Consider the following 17,252-nt stretch of genomic DNA (forward strand, 5'->3'; position numbering starts at 1 on the left):
TTCAAGGGCCACATTCAATTCTGTGAATGTTGTTAGGGGCCGTCGAGAAAAAGAAAGACGAGAAAATCCCTTAAAAAAAGGACAAGCGTCATTAGGCTGTGACATTTATTAAGCTAAATAAGCTGCAATTGTATTCTTGTATGAGTTTTTTTCAAAATATTTCTTCAACTAACTTTAAATATTTTGAGGGATTAATATATACTCAAAAAAGTATACACAAAAAGGAGGGAAAATGTAAATAAGTGTTGTAAATGAATAATAAATACAAAATACATTTGTTAATGCATTAGAACCATTTATACATGATCATACTTTGACATTACAAGGGCCGCATAAATACAGTCAAAGGGCCACATGTGGCCCCCGGGCCGCACTTTGCCCAGGTCTGCCCTAAAGCAATACAAGGACAATAAAATATAACAGAAAAATATAGGTTAAACGTTAATAAAGACACAACAAGTAAAAGTTTTTTTAGTGTGAGTTTTTAAAATTACTACTATCTGCCATATTTAATTTAATATTTAATTTCTTCTTCTTTTTCTTAAAACATCAAATATCCAACCAACAATATCAAGTTAACAATAAGAGAACATAATGTAAAGTCAAAGTTAATTTAGTGATTTGTTTCAATGCAGTATTTTATGAAGTTGTTTTGTTTTGTTTTGTTTTAGATTTAGAAGACGAGCTACTGAGTGAAACATCCTTCAAAACCCTACTGAACCAGATGGAAATCCAGTTAATTTAGTGATTTGTTTCAATGCAGTATTTTATGAAGTTGTTTTGTTTTGTTTTAGATTTAGAAGACTAGCTACTGAGTGAAACATCCTTCAAAACACTACTGAACCAGATGGAAATCCAGAACTGGCAAAATGGAAAATTATATATTTTTTTCTGAAAACTTCACTCAAATATTTTCACTTGTTAAGTTATTTTACAAATGTCTATTAAGAAAAATAACCTCCCTTGGCAGAGGCGATTACTTTTACTGCGTCCAAAGATTTTATTCTTTGCAAATCTTTTACAATTTCAGTTACAATCAATTTAAATTGGCATCAGAAATCTTATTTTTGTTGGGTAAGAGTATAGAAGTATATACTGTAAGTGCCATCAATTTATTGAATGCTTTAATCTAACATTTCAAATGTTTATTTATTTTTCCTTTTTTTTAATTGACATTGTGTTGCTGTTTTAGAATTAGACTTGGACAGAAAAACAACAGTGGAACTGGCAGCGAAATTGTGTTGCTTGGCAACCGCTTAAAAAAAGCACAGCCTTGAATTTGAGGTAGTTGGCTTTAAACAATTTTCAAAAACGGTTTAAAATATTGCACAAAAGTTGTACACAGTTTAAACAAAATAGACAGTTTTAAAAAATATTGTACACCTTTTTTTAAGGATTGAATTATTTTCTGACTGATATAATTCAATAATGTTTCTATTAAATGTTTGGTTTATTTATTTATTTTTTAATAATTGAGTAAAATGTATTTATTTGTATATATTTAAATGTTTTATATATTCATTTTAAATGCGTGAAAAGTATAAAATCAAGTAATTAAATCAAGATAAAAAAGCTTGAACTTTTATTTTCACTATTTTAAATATTTATAAACATATTATTTATTAGGGTCAAAAAAGATTTGAATATTATATTTGGTTTAATTGTTTTATTCAAATCTAATATAAAAGCACTTTTTCACCTTTAGAAATATTTTTCGATTCACTTAAATATATAAATAGTATAATAAATACTAAAATAAAACGAGAAAAAGTCCTAAAACTAAAACCTTATATCCATGTTTAGAGACTAGTCATGAATCACAGAAATAAATACAAAATTAGATCATCTTTGATCTCATGATGTCCACATAAATAAATTTAAAGGCTCTGGTTTAAACATTATTAAATAAAATGTTATCACAAAAAAAGTATTGACCCGCCTGCCGGTTCAGCCAATCAGAGCGTGTATTTGCAGGAGGAACAGCACGCATGCGCATAACCCCAGTGTCGTTAAACATTTTTCTAAACATACTAAAATTCAGTATTAACGTATAAAAAAAACAGTCTGATACTTAAAATCATAAAACTGTATTGTTTTTAAAAATATATTAATTTATATATATGGTTGTTGCGCCACTCCTCTGATGACGTTTTCTCCGAAGCCACGCCCCGCTTTTGTTACTGTGGAAACCGGCGAGACTGATGAGCGCACAGTCAACCTGGTCAGTAGCTGGCAAAGGTTAGCCAGACTGCTAACTCACACCGGGAGCTCTCCCGCGGGCACGGCTGCACGGGAGTGACGGATTTACCATCGTCTCACTGACGCGAGGAACACCGCGAAAGGTGAGTCCATTGAGACGTATTTATTTATTTTTTAATTCCACGCGTTACACTTGTTTAATTGGTCCGCCGCGATTAGCACGTTCCGGTGACGTCATCAAAACGCTCCCGCTATTCAACTTTATTTTTTTTATTCGTCAGGTGGTGTGTTTTTTTTGTTTTTTTTTACTGCAGCTAAATACTTTTGTAACGTGTTCGGACCGGTGACAAGCCAGCGTTCAGGACTCAAGATAAGAGACCACAACAGAGACGCACAGTGTGAGCAAGTGAAAGAAGAAAAAAAACACAAAAAAACACACTGTCGTGTCTCAACGTGCGGGAAACCTATTAAAGCTCGGTTTGTTTTGATGAAACATTGATTTCACACTGACGCTTCTGTTTATTGAGACTCTTTTTTTTTCTGTGTCCTCCAGCATATACACACTGCGATTTTGTATTTATACATAGCCCCCCCGGAAGTGTTCTGGAGAGAATCAACTTATATCTATTGATGTCGTGGAAAGATGACGTTTCCAAGGTAACGTTGCGAGGCTTTCTGACGCTTCACTTATATTTCTTAATTCAAGTGCGAGCGAGTTATTCTTTATATAGATATAAGTTCAAGCTGAATATATGCGCACAAACTAGTTCCTAGAATTGAGGGGAAATGATCTGTCAAAATCTGTCAGACATTGTTATTGGAAAGACTTTCCCACATCAAAATAATCAATATTTTTTATAATAAGTATATAATCCATTTTCACAGTAGTACCTTCAATGTTTGGATTTACAACCGTGAGCTAGATTTGTACTAAATAACACAATAGCAAATGATTTAGACTTTTAGAGTATTTTAAGTGATTAATATTATTTTTCCTTTTGCTTTCATAGTAACTTCCGCTGTTTAAATCCACATATAACCATGATAGTCGTTCACCTTTTTAACCGACAATAAACTGGTAAGTTGTTCACGCTCTTGAATATATATATATTTTTTAATATCTTTAGTGTTATCTGTTTATTAATTATCTTCTTTATCTTTAGACTTGGATTGTATCATCTTGTTCTTTCTCTTTGTTCTTGTTCTTATTTTTATTTTTATGAATAATTGCTGTAATGCTGTGGCTAATTGGAAATAAATAAACAATTTCCCGAAAGAGACCTCCTGAGGGATCAATAAAGTTCTAACCTAACCTAACCTACAAGTGTGAAATGGGAAACAAAGAAAAATATATAATTCTTGTTACGTTGGTATTGATTTATAACAAAAAAAAGTGTTTCCATTATCTTTTGTTTTGTTCAAAAGTAAGCATAACATATTTTTAATAAACTAAATGAAAAAACAAATCAACAGGTTGATCATTATTATGTCAATACGACATGTTTTTTAAAAAATCCTGTGATTTCCTTTCTTTTCCTCCAGGTCACCTTTTCAATCGCCTGAATCGTTTCCCTGCCTTTGACACTATTTGAGAAAATGCTCGACCCTGGATCACGTTCCCAATAGTCCATCGACGAGACTTATCGGAACCAACGAGTTGGATGATCCAGTGAAGAACTAAACGATTCTCTCTTAACATGAAGAACGAGGAAGCTTCAAGCATCGTTGTCACGTATTTGTAATTGACTTCTTTCGTCATAATTCCGAAATCGCAAGTTTTGCCATGACTTCATGGACACATCCGATCCTCCTCGTGAAGACTTCGCCGTCCACGACACCCACGTTGACGTTATAGCTGGATTGACAGCCGACACACGGTCCGGCGAACGCTAACCCGGCTGTGATGGGACAAGGAGTCAAGGATTGGGAATCGACCGAGCTTCAACTGAGGCGCAGGGACTGCGTGGAATCGGGCAAATCCGGCAGCCAGATGGACGACGTGGAGGACGACTATCGGGGCGCGAGGATCCCGCTCCACCGGTGGGTGATGCACGGCGCCGTGATGTTCGGCCGGGAATTCTGCTACGCCATGGAAACCGCCCTCGTGACTCCGGTTCTTCTTCAAATAGGTAAAGTATCTTTTTTTAATGCTGTTTTTTGGTTTGTTTGTTGAAAGCCTGAAAGCAAACTTGTCCAAGATCAACATCCCCCTTTATTGGACTGGCTAGCTGTCCAGGGTTTCCTCTACCTTTTGGGTGAAGCTTGCTTCTCGAGTTAATGAAAGTTGTGTAAGAGATTGTGCTGTGGTTGGTTTTTTCGATCCTCGACCAAGATAAGTTTCACATCCCTCTGATTTTTTTTTTTTTGTTGAGATTTAATAAAAATCAGATTGAAAAAGGAATCGCCAGTAGCTCAGCCAGCAACCATCATCCGCTTGATGTCCACATCGCTGTGCAACAAAAGCATTTCTCTTGGCTAGGTATGCCAAGAATGTCCCAACGCTGCGCATTTTTTAGTTTTATCTCCACGACAACACGAAAGCTTATGTTTTGAAAATCCGATTTAGTCCTTAATTGTATTTCACTTCTGGAGCGCTGTGAGGACAGCAGGTCAGTTTGGGTGAAACAAATTGTCTTAAAGATATAAGTAAGTAACTTATTATATAAAAGATATAAGCAAGTAACTTATTATATAGGTTAAGACTTGCATTAATTCTCAGCGCGATCGGTCCTTTCAAGTTTGCTTGTGTGAAATATTAACACATCTTAACCAGGAGGCTGAATTGTGGGTCTACTTGGTTATATATAAATGGGTTCTGTTGGGTTTTCTTAACTGTTTTCATGCTTTAAAATCGCTGTTTACTCGATCAAAAAATCAGTTTTCTTTCAGTAGAACAATCTGGTTTTGAAGTCGTCATGCATTGCTGTGTTTTCATGGTGTTTCTGCATGTTCTTTTTCACAAAAGAACACAACATTGTAAAGCTCCTATGGTGTTATGTAAGTCATCATTAATCATACCAATAGTGTTATTGCAGATCTTGTCAAAGATCTGCCCGATTTATCAAGTGGAGCGAAATTAATCCGGAACTTTCGAGGGAAGCCACATATGGATGCTTTTCTTTGTTGATTTAAGGCAGAAGGGGAAACCGTTGTGGGTAATATTCTGTTCCCGTGAGAACCACCCGGCTTATCGAGCGAGTAAAGACATTTTTTAACTCCATAATGAGTAGTGGAAAATCACTAAAGCATCCCCATAGGCTACTGTTTATCCTGCTACGTTTGACAGCTCCTGTCGTACTTGTTTAAAAAAAAAAAAACAGTTTCCTTTTCTTATTGTGTCGAGAAAAAACTCACTGTTAAGTGGTTGAAGAAAACTGATGATTTCAACACTTCCCTGGCTAGTCTGTGCACGCTTCAGCATTGTTGCAACAGGACACTCGTCTGTCCGAAATGTTCCAGTCAGCTCTAAAAAAACCACTGCTCAAGGTTGCTTGTACAAGCTTTTTTTTGTTGTTTTTTTTTCATCCCAGCTGCCGATTCCCCGACACTCGTTTTTGACAACGGAAAATCGTAACCTCATAGTTTGAGCGGAGAATACAAAACAAACCTCTCTTCTTTCTCCGACTCCCAAATGCAGTTACAGTGATTTTTTTTAGATCCATGCTTGACCGAAGAGTTTTGAAAAGGTTGGCATAACTGGCGATATAAAAGGGTTATTCAATTTATAAAGACAAACACAAGGCCTCTGTTATTCATTTAATAGTCAGTTTGATTACAATGTCCTAGAGTAATTCATGAATATTATTACTTGGAAAAAATACTTTTAGAAGTTAGAATCACGTTAAACCAAAGTTTAGTCCTTTTAATAATTAACAGAATAACTTAACATGTATTAAATGTTTTCAATAAAATGTTCAGGGTGAGGTTACAAAGGGGTTTACTTAGAAGTGTTTTATGAATGTTTTGAAGGTTAAGTAGTCCATTTAAACGGCTCACGCGGCCAGATTAAAGCAGAAACTGAAAGCTTGACGTCATAAAACCCGCCCTGGACTCCACGCGTTACAATTTATGGCCTTTGTGATACTTAAGAAATATCTGTTTCTAAAGCTTACGTTACGTTTTCTAGGTCTCATACATACGGACAATTTCACAAATTTCTCAATTTACCTGTATGTTTTTGCACTGTGGGAGGAAACCAGAGTGCCTGGAGTAAACCACCATGCGCCCTAATGTGCATTTATAATACATTTATTTGATCATTTAAAAAAATTGAATTACCAAATATTTCAGCGTTCATTTTTGTGTTGCAATTAAACTCCTGGCTGCTAGATGGCGGCAGTCATTACATCCTTCTTAGCCAAAAGGAAGAATGAAATCCTGCAATGACTGAGGATTAGAGGATACAGTGGACTCTGGCAGCTTTTAAAGCTGGTGTTTGGACATATTTTGGTTTCAAAACAAATTAAAGCAGTAACGACTTTGTCAAGAGTCATGTGGTCTGTAGGTTCTGCAACACCAGAGTCATGTACTCGACAATACTACAGCAATAATACATCCTCATTCCTACATATTTTTTGTTATGAATACTAACACTAACTGTGTTTATGTAATGATTGGTCACTTTGTACTATTTTATAAGACGGAACCTTTTCAATGATTTTGGCATTTGCCTTATTAAAAACCTCTTGACTTGAAGTACTTCACAGTACAATATCCTTTTTTATTATTACCAGTACCGCTGAGGTACTGTCATTACTTCTCTTCTTCTGCACAATACATGCTCTAAAAGTAAATTGTATCTGTTTTGTTGTCTTTGTGAAATCAAATTAGCTTTGCTCTTGGTTTCCAAAACCCATTAAGAAATATGTTATATATCCTAGACTTGAGTATATACAGTTTATACCGCTATATGAATTTAAGGTCATACTGCCAGCCCTGATTATGACCTGTATTTTAGTTTTGTTTTGAAAAAAGATGCCATTTTCTCTGTCTTTGACACATCAAGACAGTCAAGTTTAGACTACAAATAAACTTGTACCTATGTAATTATTGATAAAGTTATTGTTGTTAGTAACATGTGAACCACAAACTCTATATGAGACCATTTCCTTAAATTGTATTTGTCTGTGTGTTCCAGGTCTGCCTGAGGAGTACTACAGCTTAACATGGTTCCTCAGTCCAATTCTGGGCCTCATCCTTACTCCCTGGATCGGCTCCGCCAGCGATCGATGTACGCTCCGGTGGGGCCGCAGAAGGCCTTTCATTCTGGCCTTGTGTATCGGGGTGCTGATAGGCGTTGCTCTTTTTTTGAACGGCTCCTTGATAGGTACGGTGTTGGGTCGTCCTCATCGATGTCGTAACGGTGTTTTATAAAGTCCAGCTGACGGTTCTGTCGACAGGTCTATCCATTGGGGATTTTCAGGGCAACCAGCCCATCGGGATCGTCCTCACGGTCCTGGGAGTAGTGGTGCTGGATTTCAGCGCGGATGCTTCCGAGGGCCCGATCCGAGCTTACCTTCTAGACGTGGCCGACACAGACGACCAAGACATGGCCTTGAATATCCACGCCTTCTCCGCTGGTAATTTAATAAATCGCTACTACAAAAAAACAGGTCCAGATGAATCCAAGTGTTTCATGTTCTTTCCAGGGCTTGGAGGAGCCGTGGGCTACATGCTAGGAGGCCTGGACTGGACGGGTACAGTCCTGGGTCGTGCGTTTAAGTCGCAGGAGCAAGTCCTCTTCCTCTTCGCCGCCATCATTTTCATCATCTCCGTCGTTCTTCACATGCTCAGTATTCCAGAGAGGATCTTCTCCTCGTCCGGCCTGAGGAGTTCCGGCTACGGAGAGTCCACCAGCCAGCTGTCTCTCCGGCGAGCGAGTCACACCCCGTACCTACCCTCCATCATCGAGGAGGACTCGCTGACTCAAGCTCACAACACTAAGATGAACCTCCAAGATGGGGAGATGGAGTTTCTCACCGTGGACCGGGTGCGGAGCAAGAGCGACTCGGTCTTGGCCATGGCGGACGATACCATAGAGCTGGACCCCGACCTCGACCTGGACAAGCAGAACTTTCCGATGGGCGAGGGGTTCTCACCGGGGTCACAGGGGGATTTTGTATTCAGGCCTTCGTTTGGATCTCCGGACTCTTCCACGACTCAAGGTTCAACTCAGAATGTATTTCAGACCAAGGAGTCGACGAATGGAGAACCCCTCTCGCCTCTGACGTCTCCAACACAGAACTCCCATCTGAAAACAAAGGTAAATACTCGCATTTGAAAATCACTCATTTGGAGGTTTGACCATCGCATACCTCGTCCACATACCGTATTTTTCGGACCATTAGGTGAACCGCGATATAGAACGCAATATTACCAAGAAGCCTCTCTGTGCAGTGGAACCTTGCAGAGTTATACCTTGGAGCCTCATGGAGTAATAATACTATGTAGCCTCATCGAGTAACAATACTACAGACCCTGGCTGAGTAGTACTACTTAGCCTGGCAGTGTAGTACTAACGAGCCTGGCAGAGTAGTACTAAGCATCCTGGCCAAGTAGTACTATGTAGCCTGGCAGTGTAGTACTACTGACCCTAGTGGAGTAGTACTAAGGAGCCTGGCAGAGTACTACTACATGGCCTCATAAAGTAACAATTCTACGGACCCTGGCCATGTAGTACTAACGAGCCTGGCGGTGTAGTACTAACAAGCCTGGCAGAGTATTACTATGTAGCCTTGCAGTGTAGTAATGTGGAGACTGGCGAAATAGCCTGGTTGAGAAGTACTATGTTGCCAGGGCCCAGCAGTACTACGTAGCCCGGCCCAGCAGTACTATGTAGCCCGGCCCAGCAGTACTTCGGAGCCTGGCCGAGTAGTAATGTGGAGATTGGCGAAATGGTACTAAGAAGCCCGGTGCAGTAGTACAAAGGTTATCAGCCTCACGCAGAGCTAATACAACGTAGCCTCATGGAGTAATAACACTTTGAACCCTGACAGAGTAGTACTACTGAAACTGAACACAGTAGTATTACGGAGCCTCTGTTGCGGCCGAGTTTTGAGCGCTGTGTACCAGAAAGAAATCTGTTTGAGATCAGTACGAAGAACCAGTATTTATACATAAGGTGCATCAAGATTAAAACTGTTGATTTTTGAGAAAATTTATGGATTCTAAGTGAGCCTTATAGTCCAAAAAATACGGTATTTCACTTCAGTGGTTTAACTTAAATGGTTTGTACTGGCCAAGAAACATTCAATGTAATGGATCTTCTTGTCCCTTGTTTGTTGCACAGGTCAAAGTAGCGAACGGAGCCAGTTCATCAGCTGAAAACTCTGTGGTCAGAAGCTCCACCAGTGCCAAGAGTGGACCTCGACCTACGACCTCCACCGCCTCTCCACGGCCACACCCTCACACCTTCTACAGACAAGTAGGACTCCCTGGTTTGACTCCAGATTCAACGTTCAGTGAAACTCATCTTCTTCTTCAGCCTTCCTTCACGTTCTCTTACTACGGGCGAGTCGGGTCGCACCGCCATCGCCTGCGGAGGACGGCGGCGCTGAGCCCGCACCAGATCACCACCTCGCGCAGCCTCAACGACCTGAGCGATCTGCGGCAGCACGCCAAGAGGCGAGCGGTCCAGCTGTCCGTGTCCAGCCTCTCCTCGGTGGACTCCAACAGCGACGCGGGATCCGACAAGGGCACGACCGTCCGGCTGCTCTGGTTGTCCATGTTGAAGGTGAAACGCTCTGAACGAGTCGGGGGGGGGGGAAGAAAACAATCTCACGGCCGCTCTCGTCGTTGCAGATGCCGAGGCAGCTGTCCAGGTTGTGCATCTGTCACCTGGTCACGTGGTTCTCGATCATAGCGGAGGCGGTTTTTTACACTGACTTCATGGGGCAGGTCATCTACCTGGGCGACCCGACGGTACCAGCCGGATTCTTGTTTCTTCGGTAACTTTTTTATTCATTTTTAACACGATGTTTGTTTTCAGGCTCCGGCGAATTCCACGGAGCTGCTAAACTATAGTCGAGGAGTTCAGATGGGCTGCTGGGGACTCGTGGTCTACGCCGCCACTGCTGCCGTCTGCTCAGGTACAACTTTTTGTTTCATAGTATATATATTTTTAAATGCATTGTAACGCACCAAAATGTATGTTTATTTTGTTTATTTCAATGTCACTGACTGAATGGGGGGAAATTTAAACATTTTTAATTTAGAATTAATGCAAAAAAAACACACACTGGATATATGTGGCCCGTCAGGGCTCAAGTCTAAGTGGATTAATGTTCATATTGGAGACGATGCCTGTGTTTGAAATAAGGAATATTATAGATTTCAATACTATAAAGTAAACCCTGGAATTTGTTCGGTAAAGGAAAACGAAAGAAGAATGAAAAGATATAAGAACTCGTCTCCTACGTCATGTTTGGCAAAGACTACTAGTACAGATTCCATGATTGAGTCTATTTTCCCCAAACATTTTGATGTAATCTGAATTTCTCCTATTTGAATCGGGAGATTGTCCTGGTAGAATTCCTGGTTGTCCTTGTACAGATTGGAATTCCAATCGCTACTAGTGGGATCTGGAATCCTACTAGATTCCAATCTGTACAAGGACATATATACATTTTGTTTGGCCCTTGATTGAGACTGACTGAATTTGGACCCTTGTACTATTGAGTTTGACGCCCCTGACATAAATGCCACTTAATATGGTCTAAGGGCTGCATTTGGCCCCCAAAACACTTTGTAAAACAATATTCTCTATCATCTTTTTTTCTTCTCGTGTGTTTTATTTTATTTTTTGTTTTTATTTTTATTTTATTTAATTTTATTCTATTTTATTTTGTTAATAGTGTTAAATTTCTAATTTTGTAAATAATTTGTATATTTTTAAGATCGTTTTTATTTTATTTTGTATTATCTCTTTTATTATTTCTTTTTTCCTTGCACTTTATTTTATTTTATTTTTATTTTTTTTCAACTGTGCTGTTGTAAAAGTGTGTTTCCTCTCTGGGGATGAATAAAGATTTTCTATTCTATTCTATTCTATCTAGGATGTGATGTGTAGATAAAAACAAGCAGTTTCGTTTCATCAAATGTTCCTCTCGTACTCAGCCATTCTTCAGAAGTACCTCGACAACTTCGACCTGAGCATCAAGGTCATCTACATCATCGGGACGCTCGCGTTCTCCGTCGGTAAGAGAGAAAAAACCCCCGAAAGAAGTGATGCATGACAGGTTTTTTTTTGTGTTTACCTGAACTCTGCGGTCGCTCACGACAGGAACCGCTGCTATGGCCATCTTCCCCAACGTGTACATCGCCATGGTGATGATCAGCACTATGGGTATCATCTCCATGAGCATCTCCTACTGTCCGTACGCATTACTAGGACACTACCATGAACTCAAAGAGGTATTTTTGCATCGTTTTCAGCTTCCGTTCAGGAACAAGTATTGAAGTATGTCAGTGAATAGTTGAAATTAACATTTAAAATGTTGAAACTTTAAGTAAGTAAGTAATTATTGAAATTATGTTGATGATTTTTTTTTTATAATTGAATTGAATCATTTTTATATTGAAAGGTTAAAGTTGTTTTTTATTTATAATGTGATTTAAAAAATGTAGTACTTTCAAAATTATTATTATTTTATTGTTTTACACATTTTTATTATCTAATTCCAAAAATCTTTCCAATGTTCTTGTAATGTTATTTTTACATGATTTAATTAAATAATTTCTATATTACAAAGGGTGAACTGTTTTTAATTCATGTCTATGTTTTTTTTAACAATTTAGTTTTTTTTAAATCGAGTATTTTCAAAATAAAATATATATATATTTTTAAACTTAGTTTGATATTTTAATTCCAAATCTTCAAAAAATATAATACTGACACCAGACAATAGCAAAAGATTACCGACCTACTTGATCAAACTATGAAAAAAAATGAAATTGAATTTAAAACATTTATTTATCAATATTTTAAAATGCAATATGAAACCGTGTTAGAAAATCAATTTATATACAATATTCCGTTTTTTTTTCTAATTTAATTATTAAATAAAAGCAAATTCATGCTTTAAATGGTTTCAAAGAAACAATTTAAATGTTTTAATTTTAATCACTGCTTTAAAATGATAACACTTTGAATTTTGGTATTCAAATTATGTTTTTTAAAGGCCAAATTCATTCAATATCCTAACGGTACTGATTAACTTTCATATCCAAGCTTTTTTTTAAAACTGTAAATATCCTTATTTTTGTGTTTAATTTTTCAATATTCGTTCCCTTCCAGTACATCCACCACAGTCCAGCCAACACCAGGAGAGGCTTTGGAATCGACTGTGCTATCTTGTCCTGCCAAGTAAATCCAGATTTGATTCAATATCCCTTGAAAATAACCGAGTAAAAACAATGCTCTGATGTGATTCCAGGTCTACATCAGCCAAATCCTGGTCGCCTCAGCGCTCAGCGCCGTCATAAAAGCGGTGGGCAGCGTACGTGTCATTCCAGTCGTGGCCTCTGGGGGCTCCTTCCTGGGCTTCCTCGCCGCCTCTTTCCTCGTCATATATCCGGATGTGTGAAGAGAGATTTGATCCTGCGACATGTTTTTAAGGTCGTCTCGTGTGCGTGACGTCGCAGTGAAAGTTAAAAAAAAATCTCTTCTTTTTTTCTTTCTTTCCCTCCTTCTCTGGCAATGAGGAGTTTCTTTGTTTCCGTCTTCCTGTTCCTTCGACGCCTGCTACAGTCGCCACTGTGTCAGGGATAATAAGTGCATTTATTACCTCTGTGTCTTGTTCACGAAGATAAGCTAGTCCACTGTGAAACACAAAGACGGAAATATTTGAACGCCTGTGATTTTTGGACCATTTTTGGGAAGAAAAAAAAAAGTTGCACAATAGCTTACAATCGATCCGACAACAAACCTTCTCTTCCCAAAGTTATTCCTTCACTCAGGAGCAAAGAACAACTTTATTGACATATTTTTTATCAAGTTTTTCCAAATTAATCTCCTCCATTGTTTCTACCTCAAATCAAAGCTGACCGGTGTACCGAGGCTTTTATTGTGAAAGAATTGATACACCTTGAGGCACGCGGAGCACTTTTTGTCCGGCAACAGCGCCACCCTGGTTCCCCTCGCGTTACTACTTGAAAACATCCATCGTCGACAGCAGAGTTACGAAGATGACACTTTTTCTAATGATGCGCCTTTACTTTTCAAAGGTGTTTCACGTCTAAGCTAATCAAGAGTTATCGTAGGAATTAAGTATTTCCATTAAGCTATTTATTGCGGTGGCTGGGATGTGCAAAATAATTCACATTCAACATTTTTGACATTTATTTTAAAACTTTAAAAACAATTTGTCTGAAATCTTGAAAAGACTTTACGAACGGAAACAAAACTACAATTTTCTGAGACAAATTTAAAACTTTAAAAACACATTTACAAACTCTGAAATGCATTAACCAAGTCTGCAAACAATTTACAAACTCTGCAACACATTTACAAACTCTGGGACAATTGTACAAACTCTGGCAACAATTTAAAAACTCTGCAACACATTTACAAACTCTGGAACAATTGTACAAACTGGCAACAATTTACAAACTCTGCAACACATTTACAAACTCTGGAACAATTGTACAAACTGGCAACAATTTACAAACTCTGCAGCACATTTACAAACTCTGCAGCACATTTACAAACTCTGGAACAATTGTACAAACTGGCAACAATTTACAAACTCTGCAACACATTTACAAACTCTGGAACAATTGTACAAACTGGCAACAATTTACAAACTCTGCAACACATTTACAAACTCTGGAACAATTGTACAAACTGGCAACAATTTACAAACTCTGCAACACATTTACAAACTCTGGAACAATTGTACAAACTGGCAACAATTTACAAACTCTGCAGCACATTTACAAACTCTGCAGCACATTTACAAACTCTGGAACAATTGTACAAACTCTGGCAACAATTTAAAAACTGCAACACATTTACAAACTCTGGAACAATTGTACAAACTGGCAACAATTTAAAAACTCTGCAACACATTTACAAACTCTGGAACAATTGTACAAACTCTGGCAACAATTTAAAAACTCTGCAACACATTTACAAACTCTGAAATGCATTAACCAAATCTGCAAACAATTTACAAACTCTGCAACACATTTACAAACTCTGGAACAATTGTACAAACTGGCAACAATTTAAAAACTCTGCAACACATTTACAAACTCTGGAAAAAATGTACGAACTCTGGCAACAATTTAAAAGATCTGAAACAGTTTGTAAATGTGTTACAAAGTTTGCAAAATCTATGCCAATTGTTGCTAGTGTTTGTATATACATTGAAAACTCTGAAACGATTTTGTAAAATCCCATTTTCAAACTCTGGCAACAATTTAAAAACTCTGAAATACATTTACAAACTTTGTAAATTGTTACCACGTTTGTTAATGCATTTCAAACTCTGAAACCCATTTACAAAATCTGAAGCAATTTGTAAAATCTGAATGCCATTTACAAAATCTGGCAACAATTTATAAACTCTTGAACAAATGTACAAACTCTGGAGACAATTGGCAAACTCTGATACACATTTACAAACTCTTGAACAACTTTGGTGCCAACTTGCAAACTCTCATACACATTCGCAAACTCTTGATACACATTTACAGGCTATGCAAGTTGTTGCTAGAGTTTGTATATACATTTAAAACTGAAACGGCCTTGTAAACTCTGAATCCCATTTTCAAACTCTACTAACATTTACAAACTCTGGAACACATTTACAAACTTTGTAAATTGCTGCAACAGTTTGTTAATGCATTTCAAACTTCGAAGCAATTTTTTAAACTCTGAATCCCATTTACAAAATCTGGCAACAATTTACAAACTTTGGAACACATTTACAAACTCTGGCGACAATTTGCAAACTCTGATACCCTGGAGCAAATTAACAAACTATGTAAATAGTTTGCAGATTTTGTATATATATATATATATATATATATCTACAACTCTGAAAATGGGATACAGAGTTTACAAAATTGTTTCAAACTCTGCCAACAATTGACAAAATCTTGTTTTAATATTTCTTCATTTGTTTGCTTTCCAAATTATATACACTTGTCACAGGAAACTGTGGTATTGTTTCCGAGTCGGTAAAAGAGTTTTGCGCTCCTCAGCCACTGTGATTTACTCCCTGGACTCCAAACGTTACTGGCGACCTCCCAAGTACGGGTTCCGATTCCACGTACAGGACAATCCCAGGGTGTGTATCTGGAGACGCTTCACTTACTACTGCCTCTGTGAAGACTTTTCTTTGGTCTTTAGCGACTGAAAAGCGGGTTTTGTTTGACGCTTATCAGGTGATGGAATCTAGTATGAAAGGATATCTTATTCTTTTGGCCTTAAGAGAGATTTGTCTCACCGTAAGATCCTTCTCGACCCTTCATTGGTACTTTCTCCAGTGCAGAGGGAACTTTTTTCTTTTTTTTTTGCTGCTGCTTTCGCTCCGTTTGTTTCATATCCCTTTTATTATAAGCAACTCTTAAAAGGGATCTTAAATACTGGTTCCGCCCCCCCCCCCTCACACGCATCTATATAGTCTTGCCACTGATAATCAACTGACTTTATTTAGGGATAAGAAACTCCCAATTGAACTTTTTGAATACAAGTGACGGCCTCTTTCAATATCCGCCGTTGACGTCAATAATGAAAGACTTATTAGTTTGATATTATTTTTAGGAAATAAGTTTTGTCACATGGTTTCGACTCTGAAACACATCCAAGCTTTTTTTTTTTACTGGTGAAGTGAATAGCATCTATTCAGGGTCCAATGACTTAATCTATGCAAGTTAAAAAAAAATCCTCTTTACTGTGGCGTCATGACTAAATGGGCATGAAGGAGAGGCAGAGAAGCCTTCTTCACAAAGTGGAGCTTGACTCAGGAAACATTGAAAACATTGTGAATCTCCGCACGGACCAAAGCATCGCTAACTGAATCTGATGGTGAAACAGTATCGCTGTGTTGCTCGAACATTAAAGGGAAAAGCGCTGCAAGAAATAAAAGTTCTTGTTAATAATTGTTAGAGATTCTTCTATTTGAAAAAAAAAAAAACAGTTGGACATATTTTATTGCTAGTATTTCCCTGTGTTTAAAAAAAAGTTTATAATGTGGACTTATAATTTCACATTCTAGTTAAATATATATATATATTTACCGGATGTTTTATTCACTTTGAGATTGATGGAAGCTGTACTAAAGGTTTTTCTGCTGAACAAATATTTGTACCATTTTAAATTCTTTTTTTTTTGCAACAATCATTTTTGGAAAAAACAAATAAAAAACTCAAATGTGTTGTTTATTTATTTGTCAGAGAATTATAATACATCATTTGTATTGAACAATTTGTAGGAAACACGAAGAATACACTTTTTTATATATAGATATTTAGATATACACTGTATATATATATATAATAATATAATAAACGTACAATCAATCGTACATGTGCGTTAAGAAAGGCGACAACAGATGAATAAAAGTTAATTATTTACAAGTTTTTTTCTTGGTAAGAATCGACAACGACGTTAAGAAATTGGATTATTTTTTTATTTTCCTGTAAAAGATAAACCTGATAAACTGGTTGTTCGCCTGAATGGCTCACTAGCTACCTCTATTGGTTGGTGGATGTAGTTACAATATTCTAGAAAAAATATATATATATTTTATTTTTACGCAATTATTTTTATGTCACTGGAGGAAACAAAAACCGTTGATGGAATGAATTGGCAATTTGAGGTTTTGATAGTTATAATAATAATTTAAAAAAATAATAACCTCATTTAATCCGTAAACTATTTAAAATTAAAAGTTGTATCGCTAATAACCAAGTAAAAATACACTTTATTGACTAAACATAACAATAGGATCGTGACAAATGATTATTATTATTCATTTTTATACCAGAGGAATTATTTCCAAACTCCAGATCGCCCTCACTGCGCATGTGTGACTTGACAGGAGAAA

At 37.3% G+C, this 17,252-nt stretch overlaps 1 protein-coding gene and 1 long non-coding RNA gene across 4 annotated transcripts; one reads left to right on the forward strand and one right to left on the reverse strand.

Annotated features, from left to right (window-relative positions):
• Positions 1 to 2,214: 2,214 nt before the first annotated feature.
• On the forward strand, positions 2,215 to 13,031 carry LOC148062759 (polyamine-transporter SLC45A4-like). 3 transcript variants are annotated; one of them, XM_087812245.1, is made up of 15 exons: positions 2,215 to 2,342; positions 2,753 to 2,856; positions 3,210 to 3,277; positions 3,742 to 4,328; positions 7,337 to 7,525; positions 7,599 to 7,778; positions 7,848 to 8,461; positions 9,488 to 9,622; positions 9,683 to 9,931; positions 10,000 to 10,119; positions 10,187 to 10,286; positions 11,314 to 11,394; positions 11,480 to 11,610; positions 12,494 to 12,562; positions 12,633 to 13,031. In XM_087812245.1, exons 4-15 carry the CDS (start codon positions 4,103 to 4,105, stop codon positions 12,780 to 12,782), a joined length of 2,244 nt encoding a protein of 747 aa, XP_087668371.1. In that variant the 5' UTR covers positions 2,215 to 2,342; positions 2,753 to 2,856; positions 3,210 to 3,277; positions 3,742 to 4,102; the 3' UTR covers positions 12,783 to 13,031. The 3 variants fall into 3 exon arrangements, with proteins under 3 accessions (XP_087668371.1, XP_087668368.1, XP_087668369.1); XM_087812242.1 differs by having other exon boundaries at positions 9,488 to 9,931; XM_087812243.1 differs by lacking the exon at positions 2,215 to 2,342 and adding an exon at positions 2,578 to 2,676 and having other exon boundaries at positions 9,488 to 9,931.
• Positions 13,032 to 13,216: 185 nt separating this feature from the next.
• Positions 13,217 to 16,571, reverse strand: LOC148062760 (uncharacterized). Its single transcript, XR_015713610.1, has 2 exons — positions 14,295 to 16,571; positions 13,217 to 14,255 (listed from the first exon to the last, which is right to left on the reverse strand). It is a non-coding gene; the product is annotated as an uncharacterized LOC148062760 (long non-coding RNA).
• Positions 16,572 to 17,252: the final 681 nt, after the last annotated feature.

This window comes from Callionymus lyra, chromosome 17 (genome assembly GCF_982586985.1).
Source record: "Callionymus lyra chromosome 17, fCalLyr1.hap1.1, whole genome shotgun sequence".
Classification (NCBI taxonomy): Eukaryota; Metazoa; Chordata; class Actinopteri; order Syngnathiformes; family Callionymidae; genus Callionymus; species Callionymus lyra.